General features: G+C 44.7%; 1 protein-coding gene across 5 annotated transcripts in view; it reads right to left on the bottom strand.

The window, feature by feature from the left end:
• The window catches only part of MIA2 (MIA SH3 domain ER export factor 2), a 58,253-nt gene extending 38,517 nt beyond the window's left edge, over nt 1-19,736 (bottom strand). For 2 of the 5 annotated variants that reach the window (XM_077819101.1, XM_077819102.1), the window contains exons 1-4: nt 19,585-19,736; nt 10,431-10,658; nt 10,216-10,316; nt 3,123-3,254 (exon numbers count right to left, since the gene is read on the bottom strand). In XM_077819101.1, the coding sequence (XP_077675227.1) occupies nt 3,123-3,254; nt 10,216-10,316; nt 10,431-10,658; nt 19,585-19,660 (537 nt within the window). In that variant the 5' untranslated portion in view covers nt 19,661-19,736. Of the gene's footprint in view, nt 1-3,122; nt 3,255-4,612; nt 4,864-6,794; nt 6,943-10,215; nt 10,317-10,430; nt 10,659-19,584 lie in introns of those variants that run through there. The other 3 variants (XM_077819100.1, XM_077819104.1, XM_077819103.1) reach the window with 3 other exon arrangements.
• Between the last annotated feature and the right edge of the window lie 708 nt (nt 19,737-20,444).

Here is a 20,444-nt window from a genome sequence, read left to right as displayed (position 1 = left end):
CTTTTCTTATTACATTTTTACATTTAATTTGGCAGCATTTATGTTCCTTTCTATTTACCTCACTAGGATTTGACTTCCACTTTTTAAAAGAAGATGATTTTTTTATCTAGGAAGGCTTCTTTTACATGGTTGTTAAGCCACGGCGCCTCTTTTTTAGTTCTTTCACTGTGTTTTTTAATTTGGGGTATACATTTCAGTTGAGTCTCTATTATGGTGTCTTTGAAAAGTGTCCATGCAACTTGCAGGGATTTCACTCTAGTCACTGTACCTTTTAATTTCTGTTTAACTAACCTCCTCCTTTTTGCATAGTTCCCCTTTCTGAAATTAAATGCCACAGTGTTGGGCTGTTGAGGTGTTCTTCCCACCACAGGAATGTTACATGTTATTATATTATGGTCACTATTTCCAAGCGGTCCTGTTATAGTTACTTCTTGGACCAGATCCTGCACTCCACTCAGGACTAGACTGAGAGTTGCCTCTCCCCTTGTGGGTTCCTGTACCAGCTGCTCCAAGAAGTCATTTAAAATATCGAGAAATTGTGTCTCTGCATTTCATCCTGAGGTGACATGTACCCAGTCAATATGGGGATAATTGAAATCCCCCACTATTATTGAGTTTATTTTGATAGCCTCTCTAATCTCCCTTAGCATTTCATCGTCACTAACACTGCCCTGGTCAGGTGGTCGATAACAGATCCCTACTGTTATATTCTTATTAGAGCATGGAATTACTATCCACAGAGATTCTATGTAACATGTGGATTCATTTAAGATTTTTATTTCATTTGAGTCTACATTTTCTTTCACATATAGTGCCACTTCCCCCCGGCCCCAACATGACCTGTTCTTATTACAGGGAGATAACTATGTCAGTCACTGAAACAGGACATGATGCTTAATGGACTAATGTCCAAACTAAAAATATTGTAATTTTACACACATACAGGAGCTTTTTTGCAGACATAATTTCTGCCTCACTGATGGAAAACAAAAAGACCTACATGTAACACACAAACATCAAATGATGATATTTTATTTTAGGATCAAAGAGATATTAGAATTATTTTCAAACAAAAAAAAGATGCTGCAACTCAAATGATGGAAGTTATTAACACTTTGTACCATATCTTCAAAACACAGGAATCATTACATTTACCACTGAAATGTAGCTATTTCTTATGCACAGTGCTGCAGCTACTTAAAAGCAGACAGACACTACACAGTAGTTCAGGTCAGCAAGTTAAGAATATTTAATCTATTTTGAACTGTAGGGAGAATTTAGGATGTTATTACTCTGACTGGAATTTGACCAGCACAAACGACAAATCTTGCACAAAAGTGTCATTAGATTTTCAATAAGTTTGTGTGGCCAAGAACCTCTGTATTATGTTCCTCTAAAAGAGCAGTGCTCCCCAGCAACATATTGAGGCATTGGTTCAGTAGTGCAACATACTATATCACCAACATCACTTCCTGAAGCATCCTGAACTGTTCTAGGCAGTCTCCCATCCAAGATGGGCCTGCTCCTACTTATCCTATAATATATGTCAAGATCACAATCCTAGCTGGTATAGCTACAATCAAATATAGTGAAGTACCAAGAGATATGGGAGTAAAAATACCCACAAGATGCTTAAGGAATAAATGGGAAACTAAAACATGCAGCTGTTATTTTGGAAGCTGGCTTTGAAAATTTTTCCCATAAAATGAGAAAGTAGAAAGGGGAAACTTTATCACTGTTTAATTTAATTTGCTGTTATAAGGTGAATATGCATTTCACATTAAAAGCAATGTTCTTTCAGCAAACAGTCAACCACTAAGAACCTTGACAAGAAGGCTACTACCCAATTTTCCTCCAGTTTCAGAAAGAATATCATCAACTGTATGATCAGCTGACTTAAAACTTTATTGTGACACTCGCAAACCAGGTCAGATCAGGGCCACAGGCCAATTCACTTGTATGTTAGTGTAGATCAAAGCAATTATTAAAATGTAAGTGTGCATTCAGATATTTAAACTTCATGAAAATTAATGGGTCATTACTTTCATTGTTCTCGTTTATCTATTCTTGTTATAATGTAACAGCAAACATTTACATGTGTATATAACCCTGTAACTAAATTACCCGTCAAAGAAATCTTATGAAATAGTAATGAAGGACTTAAGGACTTTAATAGAATATGTTAATTTCAAAGCAAGTCAAGGACTCTAAGTGCATTCCTCACTATCTGTCATCAAAGAAAAAAAGTATTTGGGTCCAGACACTGTCAACTAGCTAGTAAAGAAGATATAAAAGATGGATTCAAGGAAAGATCCTTCATCTCTGGACTGTTTGGATTCTAACACAGCAGAATAACTGAATGAGAAGATAGAGTTATTCTGGATAGCCCTGAAGGACTTTTGGGAAATTGGCAGTTTATTACATCACTGACACCATTTGGAGTGACAAACTGTGATTTACTCATTATATTTTATCTGCTTTAACCTCTCAATAACTCTCATTCTTTTTTCTTACAGAATAAACCAATGATTAGTTTACTGCAAAATTGGCTACCAGTATTTTCTTTGGTTTAAGGTCTGGAGTACCAATTAATCTGGGGTGAGTGACTGGCCTCTTGGGACTGGGAGAAACTTGATGTGGCGGGATTTTAGGTTTAAATAATCTTTGATCACAAGTCCAGTTTGTCTGGGTGGTAAGACAGACTGGAGAGTCTAGGGGACTGTCTGTGACTTGATGGTAAAACACGTATAGTGATCCAGGAGTTCACGTTTGTTACTGGTTTAGTGAAATCTAATTATAGAACATACCACCAGTTTGGGGTGTCTGCCCTGAGATAGGTTTCAGAGTAGCAGCCGTGTTAGTCTGTATTCGCAAAAAGAAAAGGAGCACTTGTGGCACCTTAGAGACTAACAAATTTATTTGAACATAAACTTTCTTGAGCTACAGCTCACTTCATCGGATGCATTGTTAGTCTCCAAGATAGGCACTCACAGTTGTGAGCCACTCCAGACAGCGTGACACCTATTTGAATTAAAAATTCAAACTGATGAAATGACAATTTTAACCAATTTTTTTAAATGCAAACCATCTACATAAATCTGTACTTCATTTTGGATACTTACTGATTGATAACTCCTACACAGAAACAGTAAGACTGTAAAAACTCCAACAACTGCAGCACAAATCACTATTTCCCATGGGAAACCATAAAGATCAGGACCAGGTCTCATATCTTCAGGCAACGCTGTCACAACCTTCAAAAAAAATAAAAATAAAAATAAAATAAAAAAAAAATCAAGCATCAAAAAATCAAGAGTAGTTAAAAAAAAGGGACAGATTACCTACTATTTTTGACAAATGCAGATATTACTTATTGTTTACTGAGTCAACTGTGAGACTATAAGACTCTTTGTTTATTTACTTTTTCAAAACCCTGAAAAGTAGCAAATGTTGTCAGAAGCCTTTTGTTTGGTTTTTAAATCTTTTGTTTATTTAGCAATCAGTGTATAATATAACCGAAGACACATATGGTACGTTGAACCAGAAGAGACACAGCTTTTTAAGTTTTCCTTCTGAACTTGTTGTTTACGGAAAGGGTCCTTCATGAGGTACAGTAGTTTGTATGTAAAAGCGTCAGCATTAAAATAAAAAAATGTTTACAACATAGTTGGTGGACAATTTATAGTGACAGCTAAAGATATGCAAATAATTTCTCTGACTAAAATATAGCATAAGTATGGTTTTAGAAAATAAAAATAATGGTTCAGTGTAGTTTACTACGTAAAGGATTGTGATTTGCATAATCTGTGTTCTACATTATTTGTAAATAGATATGTATACATTATTTTCTAAACAAAACAAAAAACAGCCTGCTTAATGCAGCTCACCTTTCCATATACAACTATTAGTGTATAATATTTTATTCACTAAGCAGAAAAGTCTTAAACTTTGAGTCTTTCAAGCTGAGGTGCTCTGTCTGCACTTGAAAAGAGCAGCATGAGGCCTCCTTTGATACTGTTAAAAGGAAAATAGAAGCATGTTTTCCTTCCATATTTGAGACTATATTTCCGAATTTCACAGACCTTAAAAATGCTTAAATTTAACAAGTCTTATGCCGCCTCTCAACCAAACCTCACTATGTTTCCATTCCATTATTGTGCCCTTCTCATCTTGATTTTCCCTAAAAGTTGTCATGATCCCGGGTCCTGCAAGCTGCTCCTCACCGGGAGGCCCCCCTGTGCGGGGCAACTTGCCGAACTGGGGCCTAAGCCGGACACCTGACTTTTCTAGCAAAACGTAAGATATCAGATGACAAGGTTCGCAGCAGATTAGCTTCATGTAAATGACAAAACACAGGTTCTGGTGAGTGGGTCACCGAAGCGCAGAGTCACGTTGCTTGTCGCAGTGAAGCAGCTTTCGTGTTAACGAAAATCCTCCCTCCCTCAGAGCTCTCCAGCGAGTCACACATCACACCTCCCCGCCCCCAACTGGGGAAGTTTCACAATTGAAGGGTCCAGCAGAACCAGGCCGCAAAGCGGCACCGTCCCTTGACACCCCGGCTTTCCCCAGCCCCCCCGGCCGGGAAGCTCGCTGCCGCCGGCCCCGCACTCACGCTCCGCGCTCGCTCCAGGGCCAGCCCGCAGAAGCGCTGCACTGTCTCTCGGAAGCCGCGCCACAGCCCCGCGGCTGCAGCCTCCCGAGCATCCTGGCAGCTCTTCCCGGCGGCCATTTTACTGCGGCAGCGGCTGCTCACGCTCTGGGCGGCGGCGATGGGGCAACCGGCGCTCAGAGCCCATCGCCGACTGCAGGAGCAGCAACCCCAGCAGCCCCCACGCAACTTCCTGCCGGCGCCAGCCTGACAACTGAGCGGGCCGTACCACCGCCCCAGAGAGGGGAGCGGGGCGAGACCGTGGTGCCTCGGATGTGGGTGGGGGGGAGGCGACTGCCACCGGTGGGAGCTCAACATATGGGACTGCCCCCAAAACAGGGGCCGAGCCAGGCGGCTCCATTCCGGGGGGCAGCGGGGATGCCCGGCTAAGCGAGAAGAACAGAGGGAAAGAAGGGAAGGGCGGCACCACTGCGTGACACAAGCGGGGGATGGAGGGGGGCAGAGGTTGCTGCTGAGCCCCCTGTGGGGGGGACCCGCATTAGCCCGCCGGCTAGGGTGACCAGATAGCAAGCGTGAAAAATCGGGACAGGGCGTGGGGGGTAATAGGCGCCTATATAAGAAAAAGACCCCAAAATCGGGACTGTCCCTATAAAATCCGGACATATGGTCACCCTACAGCCAGTGCCCCCCACCCCATTGTGTGCACCTGCAGCGCAGACGGGGGCGGGCCACGGACCCAAGGACACACCCTATGTTGGGATCTGCAGACTCAGGGGCCACCTCTCTGAACGTCAGACCAGGGGTGGCTCTTTAGCCTCCATTTTAGGAACAGTGGGGGCAGACTCCTGAGGAGATGCCAACGTGTGCCTCCATTTGGGGCTGGGCAAGACACTGGCAGCCCTGGGATAGCACAAGTCATGTTAGCAGGATTGTGCTGGGCAGGTCCAGGGAAACACAAGCAACCTGTAACAAGTCTTCGCTCCAAGTCATGAGGGGCCCATTGAGACCATGCCTTGTGACTCACTAAGTCATTCATTAGATGCCCATGTCAGCTACCTGCAGTTTGTTCTATAACAAATTCCTTCTAGGGAATAAGGGGGTTAGTTTTATATATTTATTGGGCTTTTGGGGGTCTTATCCTCTGTCCTTTTTTCTCCCCATTGATATCTTCAATAACCCCACATCCCAGTGGCCAACTTAGGAAGGCTACATACAGTTCTCTTTAGAGCCTATCAAACTAATATTTAGCCTCTTCTAAAATAAATCATTTGAGAGCACTGAAAGGCACTTCACTCTCCACAGGGCTCCTAGCCTGAGAAAGTAGGAACTTGAGCTCAAGTCCTCTGTTTAGAGGCACACTATTCTGTTAACTAGACTGCTAGCCTAACCTAAAATTTGGTTGTTTAAACATTTTACACACAAATGTATTCCTTCACAAGCAAAACAAAGCCTAGGCCCTGCTTTATCCAAGCTGTTGTAACCCATCTTGCTTGCTGAATTTCAGGAAATGAACCCTAGTGTCAGCCAGTGAGAGTTTGGGGAGAATATTCTCTCCCAATGCCTACCACAACTTTATATACAGGAAGCAGAAAACAAAGGGGAAAAAATCTGGGGGGAAACAACAATTAAACTAAGCAAATAGGGTGTAAGGATAAGAAAAAAATAAAGGAGAAATAGAGGGACCCAATTTGAACACCCCATTCTGAAAATATTTCCTTTCCAGCAGAGTTACTACACATCTTCAAACACTTATCATACCCTAATGGAGCTAAGCTCTACTAAACGCTGACTCTGGACAGTTAAAATCTCAAGCCAGTGCAAAGAGCCCTTCATAGACAGATGTTAGAAATTCTACACTTAACTCCAAAAATTGTTGGAAACTGCTGTTTCAGGTGGAAATGTTTGAATACAGTTGGCTTGGTATTTATAACTTACAATGTAAACAGAATCCTTTCCTCACAAACTAATATAGCCCACTCACCTTTCAAACATTTAAAGAGATACAATTCAGAATAAAAACAAGATAGAAAGTGATTAAAGAAACCAAAGGAGAGATCATCACACAACAGTACGGGTTTAGAAGTATTTCCATGGCAATCTCACAATCATTCCTCTGTGTAGTACTCAGTGGATACAGAACCAATCTCTTCTTAGCTAGACTTTAACTACTTGTACAGAAACTTACCCCTTCCTTTGTTTTGGAAGTTTCCATTGGTGAATCAAATATTGTAATCACATAACAAACATTTCTATTAAAACTATGAGCTTAAAAATATCCCTAGTTTCTTCAGGAAAGTTCCTGATCCAGTCAGAGAGACATCCTGCACTGGTATGTTTCCAAATGGACAGAGATCCTGTTCTGACATTTCTGCAGTCAAGGGCGGGGGGGCCAGAGGTGGATTAACGACTAACAACAAAGTTTCTCATTTCATGGCACATCATGTCTCCTTTCCTTTGTAAATATAAATTAATTGACACTATGTGTTTTTAAAATTCTAATGCAAAGAAATGTTATATTAGGAAGTCTAATATATACATTTCTTATTGTTTTATAAAAGCTAAAGTACACCTTTTAAAAAATTGACCATATTGTGGGCCCGTAATACCACGTGTTGGTATTACACACTGAAACACAGAGGCTGCAGAAAATATTGATAAGCCATATCCTAGCTACGTGGCATTGTAATTTTACTTATTTCATTATTTCTGTAACTTGATTTCTACATTCCATTGGGATTATTTTCATTATAATTACGTTTGTAAATCCCAGCTTTTATAAAGGTTGACTCAGTCATTCTTTGTATGCAGCAACATATGCAATTTGCATCTTTTATTGTGAAAATCTAAGAGGAAGGAAAAATGCAATACAAGGGAGCAGTTGGTACCTAATGATGGGAATTTGAAAGTAGCCATTTTATTTGTACTGAACAATAAAAATTTGAATTTTAACACAGCCTGTAAAGCGTGAATACTCTATGTATCCCAATTAGCCATTAAAGTCTTAATTTCTAAAGAAAAAAAATTATTCATGTTTCCCTCTCATGGTTCATGTATTTGCCAGAACATACTGGGATAAATTATAAGCATGTAATAATTAATCCCAGTGTGTCTCAAACTTTAAGACCTTGATTATACCACATCTGAACCTCAAAAGTTCTTGGCATATGACCTCTTCAGATATGCTTCTTGTATTTGTGCCTCAAGAGTTCCAGTGTCCTCCTTACTTTGCCCCCTCCATCCCATTTATCTTTCAATCCATAATATTCTCCCTTTACCTGTCAAATTTCCACATCCTCTGTCTTTCCTCTGCCTCTCCAGATCCCCTTTCCATCCCTTCAGTTATCCCTGTCTTCACCCCCTTTGCTTTGTTTCTCTCAGATATCCCTCTCCAAATGCCCCATGTCTCTGCCTACCCCTTCCCACCTTCCCTTTTCAAGCCTCTCCTACCCAGTTTCTGCCCCACCTTCCCTGCTATCTTCAGAATATTGCACAACAGCTCCCTTCACTTACCAAGCTCCCAGCCTTCCCTTACTCTCAGACCTTCCTTCCCCCAAGTCTCCCCTCTACTCTCCCTTCTTCTCTTCTCTCTCCATATCCACCACAGCAAGTTTATCCCATACTTTCTTTCTTCCCTTCCCCCAATCCCCTTTGCTTCTTCCATGTTCCATCTCCCCAAGGGCCCTCACTTGTATTTGTTCCCTGCAGTACCAGCCCCCCCAGCTCAAGGCACAACCTGTACTGGTTCCTCACATCTCCACTCCCCAACATTCCTCGCTGTATCGGTGCCCTTCCCTCGCTCCACAAGATCCCTCTGTCCCCAGTGCCTCCCTCATCAGCTCCACAAAGTCTACCTTGTATCAACCCCTCAAGCAAATTCCCTCTTGTATCTGTATCCCCCAGATCACCTCTTCCCCATTGTTCCCCCATTCTCTCTCTCTCCAAGGACCCCTTGGACTTGTCCCCACTCCCCAGCCCCCCTAAACCTGTCCCTCAATTCCTCATTCCCTCCCTCTCCAAAGATCAGACCCAACATCTCCATGTCTCTCCCTGTACCAGCTGCCCTCTTGCCCCCAATGTACCCCTCTCCAAGCTCCCCTCTGTCCCACCCCTTTCCCCAGCTCTCCCAAGCTCCCCAAGTCCCCCTCCAAGATGCCTCCCCTGTTCAAGGCTTCCACGTTCCCCCTCCAATGTCCCCTTTGTACACCCCCCCCTCAACCACCCCTGGCCTCTCTTCCCCCTTCCCTCCCCAGAGGAGAAGCAGCAGGAGTGGGAGCTGCTGCTGGTGGGTCATGGGTGCCTCCCTGCCTGTCTCCCACACCAACTGACAGGGGATGAGAAGGGTGTCCATGCAGGGAGGAGACTCAGCCAGCTCCCAAGTCTAGCTGCATGGGGACACAGTGGCCCCAGTATCAGGAAGCTGCACTGCAGCTGACTCTTCCCAGCTTGTCTTTTCTGCCTGATTGTACACGTTTTACTGAGGGGTTATAAAGAATAATTTTTTTAAATCATCTTGTACAGCATCTAACTGTGGCCAGTGTACCTTCAGTTGTACTTCTACCACAGTTTGAAAACAGGTTTCAGAGTAGCAGCCGTGTTAGTCTGTACTCGCAAAAAGAAAAGGAGTACTTGTGGCACCTTAGAGACTAACACATTTATTTGAGCATAAGCTTTCGTGAGCTACAGCTCACTTCATCGGATGCATTGTGTTTTCCACAGAATGTATCCAATGAAATGAGCTGTAGCCCACAAAAGCTTATGCTCAAATAAATGTGTTAGTCTCTAAGATGCCACAAGTACTCCTTTTCAGTTTGAAAACAGTTGACTTAATCTATATATTGAAAGAAGAAAACAAAATCTATAGTAACACAACTTGCCGATGGCGAGATTTTTCATTTGTAGATTTTGCAGCAAATACAAAATTATAATTCCCACACCCACTGTGCCTCACATTTTATATTATTTTATATATTGTACTAACTTTCGTACATTGAATATGTTCACAAGAGGACCATGTTATGTTGCTGTGGGAACCAAAAGTTTAAATTTCTTCGTTCTGGTACTGTATGTGTAAAATCACTACTAAAAGATTGCAGTACCTTTTTTTTTATTTTTTTATTTTTTCAAGGCCCAACCCAGCTTTCATTTAAATCAAAGGGAATTCTGCCAGTGACTTCAATGGGAGCAGGAGCTGGCCATGGGTTTCCTTTAAAAAAATAGATAAAAAATGCTGGTGTGTTTGAGAGGTATGTCTTCTTGGCTGTTCAATAAACCCACATTTGAATGTACAGTCACGAAATGCACAAGGGAGGATTCTGCAGAGGCAATGGGAGCAGCAAGGGGCTGAAGAAAACAGCAGCTAATGTGGCATTTCCTGCCCCTTCCCCTCATCAGTTGGGCATCAGGTCTCCCTGTGGCCAAGTTTGAAAATTCTGGTCTCCTTAAATGCTTCCTCAACATATAAACAGAGGCCACACTGAAGATACCTACCCCAATTTTGCTGTCAGTTCCAGCTCCAACTCCAGATGAGTTTCAGAATGTAATAAACAGCAGAATCGGGCTCAATTTCCCTCTGGTGGTGTTAAAACATTAAAGAAACAAAATCTTACCTTTTTGCTAACAGTTGCCACTGCTGAAAATACAGATTTTACAAAGTCACCAACGTCAAGACAATCAAAATGCAGGAGAATCTGATATATCCAGTCTTCTTCTGTTAATTTATAAGGAAAGAAAATGTTTTGTATTATCATGTTATCTTGTTAATAGCTCCATTTTTATTTTATTTTTTTAAGATTGCAATCTTGTTTTCAGATCAAACACTTACCATTATTGGGAATGTAGTTTTGAATCAGGAAAAAGATCTGTGATAAAGGTTTTTTAGCATCTAACTGAACATTTTTTGCTGAATTGTACATTTTCTCCTGAGCATTCACTGGAGCAATTGTTATTGCTTTTGAATGTTGGCCACTGTTACGTTCTTTATACAAAGCTGTATGCATGTGATGGTCTTCTTTTGGAGCTTTGTCTGATAATTTTCTCTCATCGGATATATCTGCAAACAATTGTGAAGTGGAATCATGTTTATTTTCAGCCTTCTCATCAAGAATATTTTCTGCATGTGAAATTTGATAAGATTATTTCCCACTATGTTACTAATTTGGCTTCTGAATTCCTCCTCATTTTCAAAGTCATTTTCAAAGTCAGACTCTCACTGGCAACTGCCAAAAACCCCCAAAACCAAACCCCTAAACAAATGGACAACTGATTTAAAGGGTTACTCTTCTGATGTCACCATGTGACAAGACAATATAATAAGTGACCTGGCAGGAATATAAGAACACTTTCAGGACAGGGTTATATTTACATAATGTGTATTATATCACTGTAAATCTATATTTTAAAATTGGGCCAAATTCTGGTCTTAGAATGGGGCTGCATGGATGTAACTGCAGACAAAAAAAAAATGGCTACATACCTTTTGTAACTGTTCTTCAAGATGTGCTGCTCACGTCCATGCCATTCTAGGTGTATGCACGCCCACATGCACGGTTGTCGTAGATTTTCGCCTTAGCGGTATCCATAGGGTCGGCAGTGGCGCTCCCTTGAGTGCTACACTATGCGCCTGTATACCCGGCTTCGCTGACGGTATGCCTTCTCAGCTCCTTCTTGCGGGCAACACCGACAGAGGGGCAGGAGGGAGGGTAATGGAATGGACAGAGCAACATCTTGAAGAACAACAGTTATGAAAGGTAGGTAACCGTTTTTTCTTCTCCAAGTGCTTGCTCATGTCAATTCCATACTAGGTGACTCACAAGCAGTTTGCCAATGGAGGTGGGCTCAGAGTTCAAGGTCTTGCAGCTTGCAGCACTGCCCTGCCAAAGCCAGCATCATCCTGGGCCTGCGGTGTCAGCACATAATGAGTCATAAACGTGTGTATAGATAACCAGGTAGCAGCTCTACAGATCTCCTGCGCTAAGAAGGCTGCAGATGACACTTGTGCTCTAGTCGAGTGCACTTTGACTATTGCCAATGGAGGCACGCTCGCCAGCTCGTAGCTGTACCAGATGCAGGCTGTGATCCTGGACAAAATCCTTTGAGCAGACACAGGATGACCTTTCATCCTATCTGCCACCACCACGAACAGCTGCATTGTCTTAGGTAACAGCCACGTTCTATCGATATAGAAGGCCAGCGCCCTTCTGACGTCCAGGGCATGTAACTTGTGCTCCTCTTCGGCTTTATGGGGCTTCAGAAAGAAGATCGGTAAGAAAATATCCTGGCTGGTATGAAACTGGGAAACTACTTGGGCAGGAATGCCGGGTCTGGCTGCAGCTGGACCTTTGTAGAACACTGTATAGAGTGGGTCTGATGTAAGCGCTCTGAGCTCAGACACTCTGTGGGGGACAGACATAACCCCAACCAGGAACAACACCTTCCAGGAGAGAAGAGAGCAGGAAGCCAGAGGTTCGAAGGGAGGCCCCATGAGCCTCGACACCACGAGATTCATATCCCAGGAAGGGACAGGATCCCATCATGAGGGTAAAGACACTCCAGACCTATCAGGCACCGAGCCATCATGTTGTGAGCGAAGATCAACTTGCCTTAGAATGGAGGGTGGAAAGCCAAAATAGCAGCCAGGTGGACTCTAATTGATGACAGTGACAAGCCCTGAAGCTTGAGGTTCAGGAGATAGTCCAGGATCACTTGCAGCGAGGCCTGCAAGGCCTGGACGCCCTGATCCAAGGCCCAGCATGTGAATCTCTTCCATTGTGCCCGATAGGTCACTCTGGTGGAGGGCTTTCTGCTACCCAGCAAGACCTGTTGCACACAGGTCGAGCATTTCCGCTCATCAAAATTCAGCCATGCAGCAGCTACACAGCAAGTACAGCACAGCAAGTACAGCTACACTATCAAGTACAGCACCTCCAGGAGACTGCTGTGGTTCTGGGACAGCAGGTCTGGCCAGAGAGGGAGTCTCAGTGGCTCGACTACCGAAAGGTCCAACAGCATGCTGAACCAGTGCTGGTGAGGCCCCTAGGGAGCTATCAGGATAACCCTCGCCCTGTCCTGCTTGATCTTTACAAGGACTCTGTGGATCAATGGCACCGGCAGGAAGGTATAGATCAGGACACTTCACCACGTAAGCAGGAAAGCATCTGACAGGGAACCCCTGTCCGTCCCCTGGAGCGAATAGAACACGTGGCATTTCCTGTTCTGGCAGGACACAAACAAGTACACCCTGGGAGTCCCCCACTTCTGGAAGATCATACTGGGTGCCTCTGGATGGAGTGACCACTTGTGGCAAGACGAGAAGGTCCCGCTGAGGTGATCTGCTAGCACATTCTTGGTGCTGGGCAGGTGCGCAGCTACCAGATGAATGGCATGCTGCACACAGAAGTGCCAAAGGCTGAGAGTTTCTTGGCAGAGGGCTGACAACCTGGCTCCATCCTGTGTGTTGATGTAATACTTCACGGTGGTATTGTCTGTAGGTCCTGCACCACCTTGCCCCTCAGGTGGGGCAAGAAAGCCTGGCACACCAGGCGAACTGCTCTGAGCTCCCTGATGTTGATGTGGAGGGCCAGATCATCCCGTAACCATCAGCCCTGGGTGCTCAGCTTGCCCAGGTGTGCTCCCCAGCCCAGGTCCAAAGCATCGGAGACCAGGGTCAGTGATGGGGAGAGGTTTGCGAAGGGGGCTCCCTGCAACTCGGACCCAGTGTCCAACCACCAATTCAGGGATAACAGGTACCCTGACCACCCGGTCTAGATCGTATCTGTTGGGGGTGTAAACTGATGCCAGCCACACATGTAGAGGCTGGAGGTGGAGCCAGGCATGACTGATCATGTGTGTACAGGTGGCCATATGACTCAGCAATTGCAGGCAGGTGTGAGCTGTGGTGAGTGGGCAGCTCTTCACATGGGAGATCAGGTCTGACATGACATGAAAACACGCCTCTGGAAGGAAAGCTCTGGCTCACATGGAGTCGAGAACCGCCCCTATGAACCCTATGCACTGGACCATCCTTAAGGTAGATTTTTTCTCATTTATCAACAGGCCCAGGTCGAGGCTTCTCTGCACTTGGTCCTGAGACCTACCCTTGATGGGCCAGTCGTCAAGGTATGAGAAGACGTGGACCCCTCAACGTCTGAGGTAAGTGACCACCAATGCCATACATTTTGTAAAGACCCTTGGAGCCAATGAGAGGGCAAGGGGAGTGCCTTAAATTGGAAATGGTGTTCGCCCATTATAAAACGGAGGAATGTCTGTGACTTTGGAATATTGAGATGTGGAAATAGGAGTCTTTCAAGTCGAGGGCAGCGTACCAGTCTCCCAGATCCAGGAAGGGGATGATGGAGGCAAGGGAGACCATGTGAAACTTCAACTTTTTGAGAGACTTGTTGAGGCATTGCAGGTCCAGAATGGGTCTGAGGCCCCCTTTTGCTTTTGGGATTAGAAAGTAGCAGGAGTAGAACCCCTTTCCCTTCAAGTCCTGAGGGACCTCCTCCACCGCCCCCATGTGCAGGAGGTTCTTGACCTCCTGAAAGAGGAGTTGCTCGTGAGAAGGGTCCCTGATGAGGGATGGGAAGGAGGGGGGATCAGAGGGAGGGGTGACCAAAAATTGCAGGGTGTAACCATGAGACACTACGTCCAGCATCTAATGGTCCAAGGTGACTTGAGACCAGGCAGAACAGAAGGCACAAAGATGGTTGAGGAAAGAGCAGGGTGGATCCTGGAAGGTGACTGGGGCGTCGCTCTCAACCGCACCCTGAAAACGAGCGCTTCTGGCACCCAGCATGTTTTGCCGGGCCGGACTGCGTGGGTGAGCGGGAGGAGGAAGGGCGACGGCGACTGAAACTAGCGTCTCTGCCTCTTCTTCTTGAAGATCCCTGGTGACACTGCCAAGGCCTAGTCAGCAGGGGCGGCCGGAACTGCTTTCTCACAGGCTGCAAAGTATACATGCCCAGAGAGCAAAGGTTGGCCCTGGTTGTCCTTTAGCCCATGCAGCTTCACATCCGTCTGGTTGGAAAAGAGACCATTCCCATTGAATAGGAGGCCCTGGATGGAGGTCTGCATTTCCTGGGAGAGACCTGCAGTCTGAATCCAGGAGCTGCACCTCATTACCACCACCAACACAACCACCCTTGCTGCCAAGTCCACCACATCCCATGCCATCTGGAGGGAGCACCTAGCAGCAGCAGTGCTCTCCGCCACCAGAGTACCAAATTCCTGGGCCGAACCCTGTGAAAGGGACTCCTTAAACTTATGGAGGGAGTCCCAGAAGTTAAAGTTGTAATATCTCAAGAGGGCCTGATGGTTCACCACCCAGAACTGCAAACTGGTTGTTGAATAAATCTTTCTTCCAAACAGATCCAACCGTTTGGCCTCTTTATTCTTGGGGGTCAAACTGGTATGCCCCTGCTTGTCTCTTGTGTTGGCCGCAGAGAAGACCAGCGAGCTGTGTGAGGGGGAGTATAGAGGAACTCAAACCCCTTGGTTGGGACAAAATACTTCTTTTCGGCCCTCTTTGAGGTGGGAGGAAGGGAGGAAGGAGTTTGCCAGAGACCCATGCCAATCTTAAAGACACTGTCATGCATGGGTAGTGCAACACAGGTTGGGGTAGAGGTTGACAGGACATTAAACAAAGTGTCAACCTGCTCAGCCATTTCCTCCACTTCCAGGCCCAAGCTCTTGGTCACCCGATGCAGCAGGGCCTGGTGTTCCTTGAAATCGTCCATCGGGCTGGCCCTTGAGGGTCCCACAACTGTCTCATCCGGGGACGAGGACGATGATTGCACCACCCAGGGGAGGTTCCGGGGCATCTTTCCCCACAGGGAAGGGAGGCTTAGGGATGGGCGCCATTCCCTTTGCCTCGACCACCGAGTGTGCCTCCTGCACTGAGGCCGGTGCCATCAGTGCCGCCAGCTGTTGGTCCAAGGCGACAACTGATGAGTGGTGAGAAGGGGGCATTGCCACAACCGGCATTCCCCATGCATCCCAGTAAGGCCACTGCGCTGGCCACTGGCCATGCTGCCAAGTTGGCGCCATCAATGTCAATGCAGCCTCGGGTTCCCATTCATGCTGGTGCAGTCAAGATGAGGGGCTGAACTGGGCTTCCATGCCGGAGGACTCCCCTGCCGGTGACCACAGTGGGGCCATTGATGCCTGGCTCTGCTTGCTGACCATTGCCTTTGGAGACCAATGCCCGGAGCGAGGTGATTGGTGCTGGTAACAAGAGGACCGGTGCCGATGCCAGGGGGACTGGAGATGTGACGGAGAGCGCTCTCACAATACAGGCAACCAGGACCTACACCTAGAGGACGATTGGTGGGAGGGCGAGCGGAGTCGGTAGAACGGAAACCGGCTTCTTGCTCTAGGTGATCTGCATCAAGATGGCGGCGACTGTGAACATGGCTCCAGTGACCAAGGATGAGCCCCAGAGTGTCTGGGCTACAACTCCAGCAATCTGCGGCATGGAGGTAGAGAGTGCTACTTTGTCTCGGGGGATCAGTGGTGCTCCACTGCCCCCTGAGCGGTCTTAGTGGCTGGCTTGTCCTCAAGGGCAACCTTTGCTGGTTCCTGGGCACATGCTGCATCGGCAGCATTAGCAGAGGCCTGTACTCTCTTGGTGCTGGGGGAGCCTTTGAAGGTGTCGGTGCCGCCAGGGTTTTTGGTCCCATGCTGCTCCTGGGAATCGGTGGTGGACGTTTCACAAGGTTAAGGGCCCCAGCTGGGGTGATGCGAACACACGGCTCCGGAGTGGCCGGGCAGCCTGAAGTGGGTCTTTTGCCCAATGACCCATGGCCCGTTTTGCTTGGTGCTGGGGAGCCATGCTTTTTAGTCTTCTTTTTGGGCACCAGCAACGGGGAATGGTGCTGGGCAGAGCCCAGTGCCAGGGGCACACTGTGCGCCAAGGCCAAGGTACTTGGCGAGTCCTAGAGGGGCTGCATGGAGGCCGGACGCAGGGTGGACTCCATGAGGAGAGCCCATAGCTGAATATCCCACTCCTTTTACATGCGGGGCCGGAAGTTCTTACAAATTTGGCACTTGTATCTAATGCAGGGGTGAGCAAACTACAGCTCGCGGGCTGCATCCAGCCCATCAGACCTTTTAATCCAGCCCTCAAGCTCCCGCAGGGGAGCGGGATGGGGGACTTGCCCCGCTCTGCCTGCCTGGCACTCCCCAGCCCCCCAACTCACAATTCCTTAATGAGCACCATCTTCCTGCATGCAAAACCACACTGCATAGGCACGATTGGCACTGCTTACCTAGACTTCACTGCACTGTTTCTGGGATCAGAACACTGCCCCTACGTGGCAGCACACCCAATCCCCGAAGCGCCAGCCTCCTGGCACCAGCCTCCGCCCAAACTACCCAATGATCAAGACCAGCAGTTTCGCAGGGATACCCCCCTAATCGAGTCCAATTAGGAACTGCAAGCTCCTTCATCGACCAATCCCTGAGGCACCGCTCCTCTGAGAGACTCACCTCATTCCTCATCAGCCAGTCACCACAGCCCAGACCCTCCCGGTCTCCTATGGCCCCACCCTCGAGGTTTTATGTTTATTTCCACTAAAATGTATCTTTATTAAATAGAGTTTATTTGAATACCTCTGAATTGTTAATTTTGTGAACATTCATGGACCGCCATATAATTTCCATACCCAGATGTGGCCCTCAGGACAAAAAGTTTGCCCATCCTTGCTCTAACATGTGACTCCCCTAAGCACTTGAGGCAGCTGCTATAGGAGTCACTTACAGGCATAGGCCTGTTGCAGTCCATGCAGAGCTTAGACCCCAGGAGACCAGGGCATGCCCCACCTGGGGAAAAGTCCTGGCTGGGACCCTAACTGCTAACAATTAACTACACTTAACAACTACTTAACACTAACTACTATAAACAAAACTATTTACAAGGCCGTAAGGCTCAAAGTCAGTAGACAAAAAACCGCTAGCCCTTGCAGTGCAAGGGAAGACGCTCCGACTAACCACCACGGGCGGTAAGAAGGAATTGAGAGGGCGTAGGGTTGGTGGCGCCTGATATACTGGCACATTAGAGCGGCGCTGAGGGGGATGCCACTCCCGACGCTACGGATACCGCTAAGGCAAAAATCTCCAACAACCATGCATGTGGGTGCGCACACACCTAGAATGGATTCAACATGAGCAAGCACTCAAAGAAGAATTTGTGTTGCCCAGATGTAATTAAGGCCAGAATATAGTTCACTACTTAGAAAAATTTATGTTTTGTCTTGGATCAGTACTGATTGGAGTACTCTTCCAGGATTGCCAGGTCTCTTTATGAAACCATGTTCAGATATGTGAGAGGAAAACTCAAGTAAGAGAGCTGTAATAGCCAGGAAAAAAGAATTCATACAGAACTAAAGATGATCAGCTTTCCATAAAAGAACAAATGTCCTTGCAAATGTTATATGCACAAAGAACAATCATAGACATGTTTGTCTGTGAGTAATGAATGGCAGCACACAGCAGCTGCACATATAGAAGAGTATCAAGAGCTCATACAATTAACAAAAAATGCTACTACTATACGAGATTAACTCAATTTTGTGGAAAATTTCATAATCTAGTTCAGCAACTGTGAAATTATTGTATGTCACCACTCTGCATATATATATAGATATATGATGACAGAGCAAAAACGACTGGAGTTATCTGTACCATCCTAAATTTTGATTTCTTTAATTAGTTCAATGATTTAGATTAAACAAGCAGAAGGCTTCAGAAAACAAAATCTTTCCAGCCACAAAAAGGAAATAAGCATTAATTAATTTTTCATAGCAGTTGGAAGTACAGCTACTATATAAAAATACAATACAGTCACAATTAGTTACATTAAGTGAGCTAAGAAGAATTAGCAATTTGTTAGAGAAAAAGGGTTACCATTAATTAAAATTAAGTCTGTTCATGCAAAAATTTTATTTATTAGAAAATACCCTAAACTGGGTCATATTTTCAAAGCCTCAGTTTGGCTACTGAAACTGCACATGCCTACTTCCATGTTATGCCTAGATTTTTATGCAACCTAAAACTTTAGATTTGTATGTATGTATGTAGTTATATATCTAACTATGCAGTTTGTATGCACTGTTGACTGAGAAATATTGAAGGTGTTAAACTGTGGGCATAATTTTAGAGGATTTAGAATATTTGATCCTTTGGGCCAAATTCATTTCTGGTATAACTTCACTGGCTTCAGTAGATTTATACCAGGGATAAAATTTTTCCATTAGAAAAACCACATTTACCAACTACATTCCTACTTTACTTATATTGTGAGAATGATAATTTAAATGATGGTGGCACTAGTCACACAAATATGATACAGTTTGGTACTTTATGATGCCATCAATGACTACTGGAACCAAAATATGCAATGGTATCAAGAGTTTGATTACAATGGGGTTGATTATAAAAAAGAATCATGGTAAAGTAGTCTTAAGTCTGACTTTTGAAATCAATGGACTTACTCACCAGAGTAAAATAACAGGCTATGGTGTGAAGTATAACAACAGATAGCCTGGTCTAATGTGCACTGAAGTAAATGCAAAGACTCTCATTAACTTCAGTGACCTTTGGATCAGGCCAGAGAACCTAAGGAAGAGGAACTATCTCTGGAATAACTGTGAACTCTTTATCTCTTAACAATTTTAGGTGGTTTTCTACTGGCGTTACCACTGATTTTTTACAAGTACTTTACCAATGTCCATATATTTTATATTACATAACGGTGTCCATAACCTATAATTAGTGTGGCATAAGGGAGTTATATATTCCTCAAAGAAAGTGTTAAATAGCTACACTCTAATCACCTATTAACAGCTAGTAGCTAAATTCACTAGTGTTGATTTTAAACCACTAAAAGTGAACAGTGTCACACCTGTCTTACATTTTTCTCACACAAAGCAAGTATTGTTCTTGTTTTATCACCTTTAATTAGTAAAGCAGTCGTCCAGTACCTGATTCTGCATTTTGGACTTCACACTTCGTTCTGATGGCTGACAGAAGATCTTGTACTTCTGGAAGAAAATTCATTTTCTCCTTTATACATTTCTCATAGTCAATGTCCAGATTATGTTCCTCTTTCACAGAAGCAGTCACTTGTTTCTTCTGCATGAAACTGTCTTCACATGTAAAAGTAGTGATATCATGCTGAACTTTTTTAAACTGTTGCTCTAGCACCAAGAGTTTGTTTTTTTCACATAGACTCTTTAAAGGTTGCTTCATTTCCTGAGACAATTTTGAATAAAGCTGTTGGTACACAATGAATGGGTTGGATATATCTGTGTCCCCTTCAATTAATCTTTGGCCTTCTTTCCTGGTTTTCTGGGACATAGACCCTGTCTCCCAGATTATGGTTTTATCAGTTTCCTTGTTGTTTGTTCCTGTTTCTGATGTAATATTTTTTTCCTGAATGCCAAGTTGTCCTTCCTCAGAACTATCTTTTAGCATTTTAAAATTATCTATGTTTAAATTATTTGTAGCTTCTGCCGTCTGAATTGTGTCTTTCTCTTGTTCAGATTCGTTTTCCTTTAACTCAGCCTCTCTCCTTTGCACGTTATTAAATTCTACCTTTATCTGGTTTATCCTAATATCTTCCCTGTTTTCATTTGGGTCTAGGACAGGACTTTTGTGTTCAGAATTTATTCTAAAGTCTCCATTATTATTTTTACTAAACAAACTTCCAAGAAAATGTGAAGTTTTTGTAAAAATACTAGCCACTCCCCCCGCTGTCATGACACCATTTTTATAATTTATATTTTGGGAGTCTGTTTTTTTCTGATCCTCAGTATCTTTTTTGCTTTTGTCCTTACTATCT

The sequence above is a fragment of the Eretmochelys imbricata genome, chromosome 6 (genome assembly GCF_965152235.1).
Source record: "Eretmochelys imbricata isolate rEreImb1 chromosome 6, rEreImb1.hap1, whole genome shotgun sequence".
NCBI lineage: Eukaryota > Metazoa > Chordata > Testudines > Cheloniidae > Eretmochelys > Eretmochelys imbricata.
Note: the sequence above shows the minus strand (reverse complement) of the source record. Positions and strands in the feature narration are given on the sequence as shown.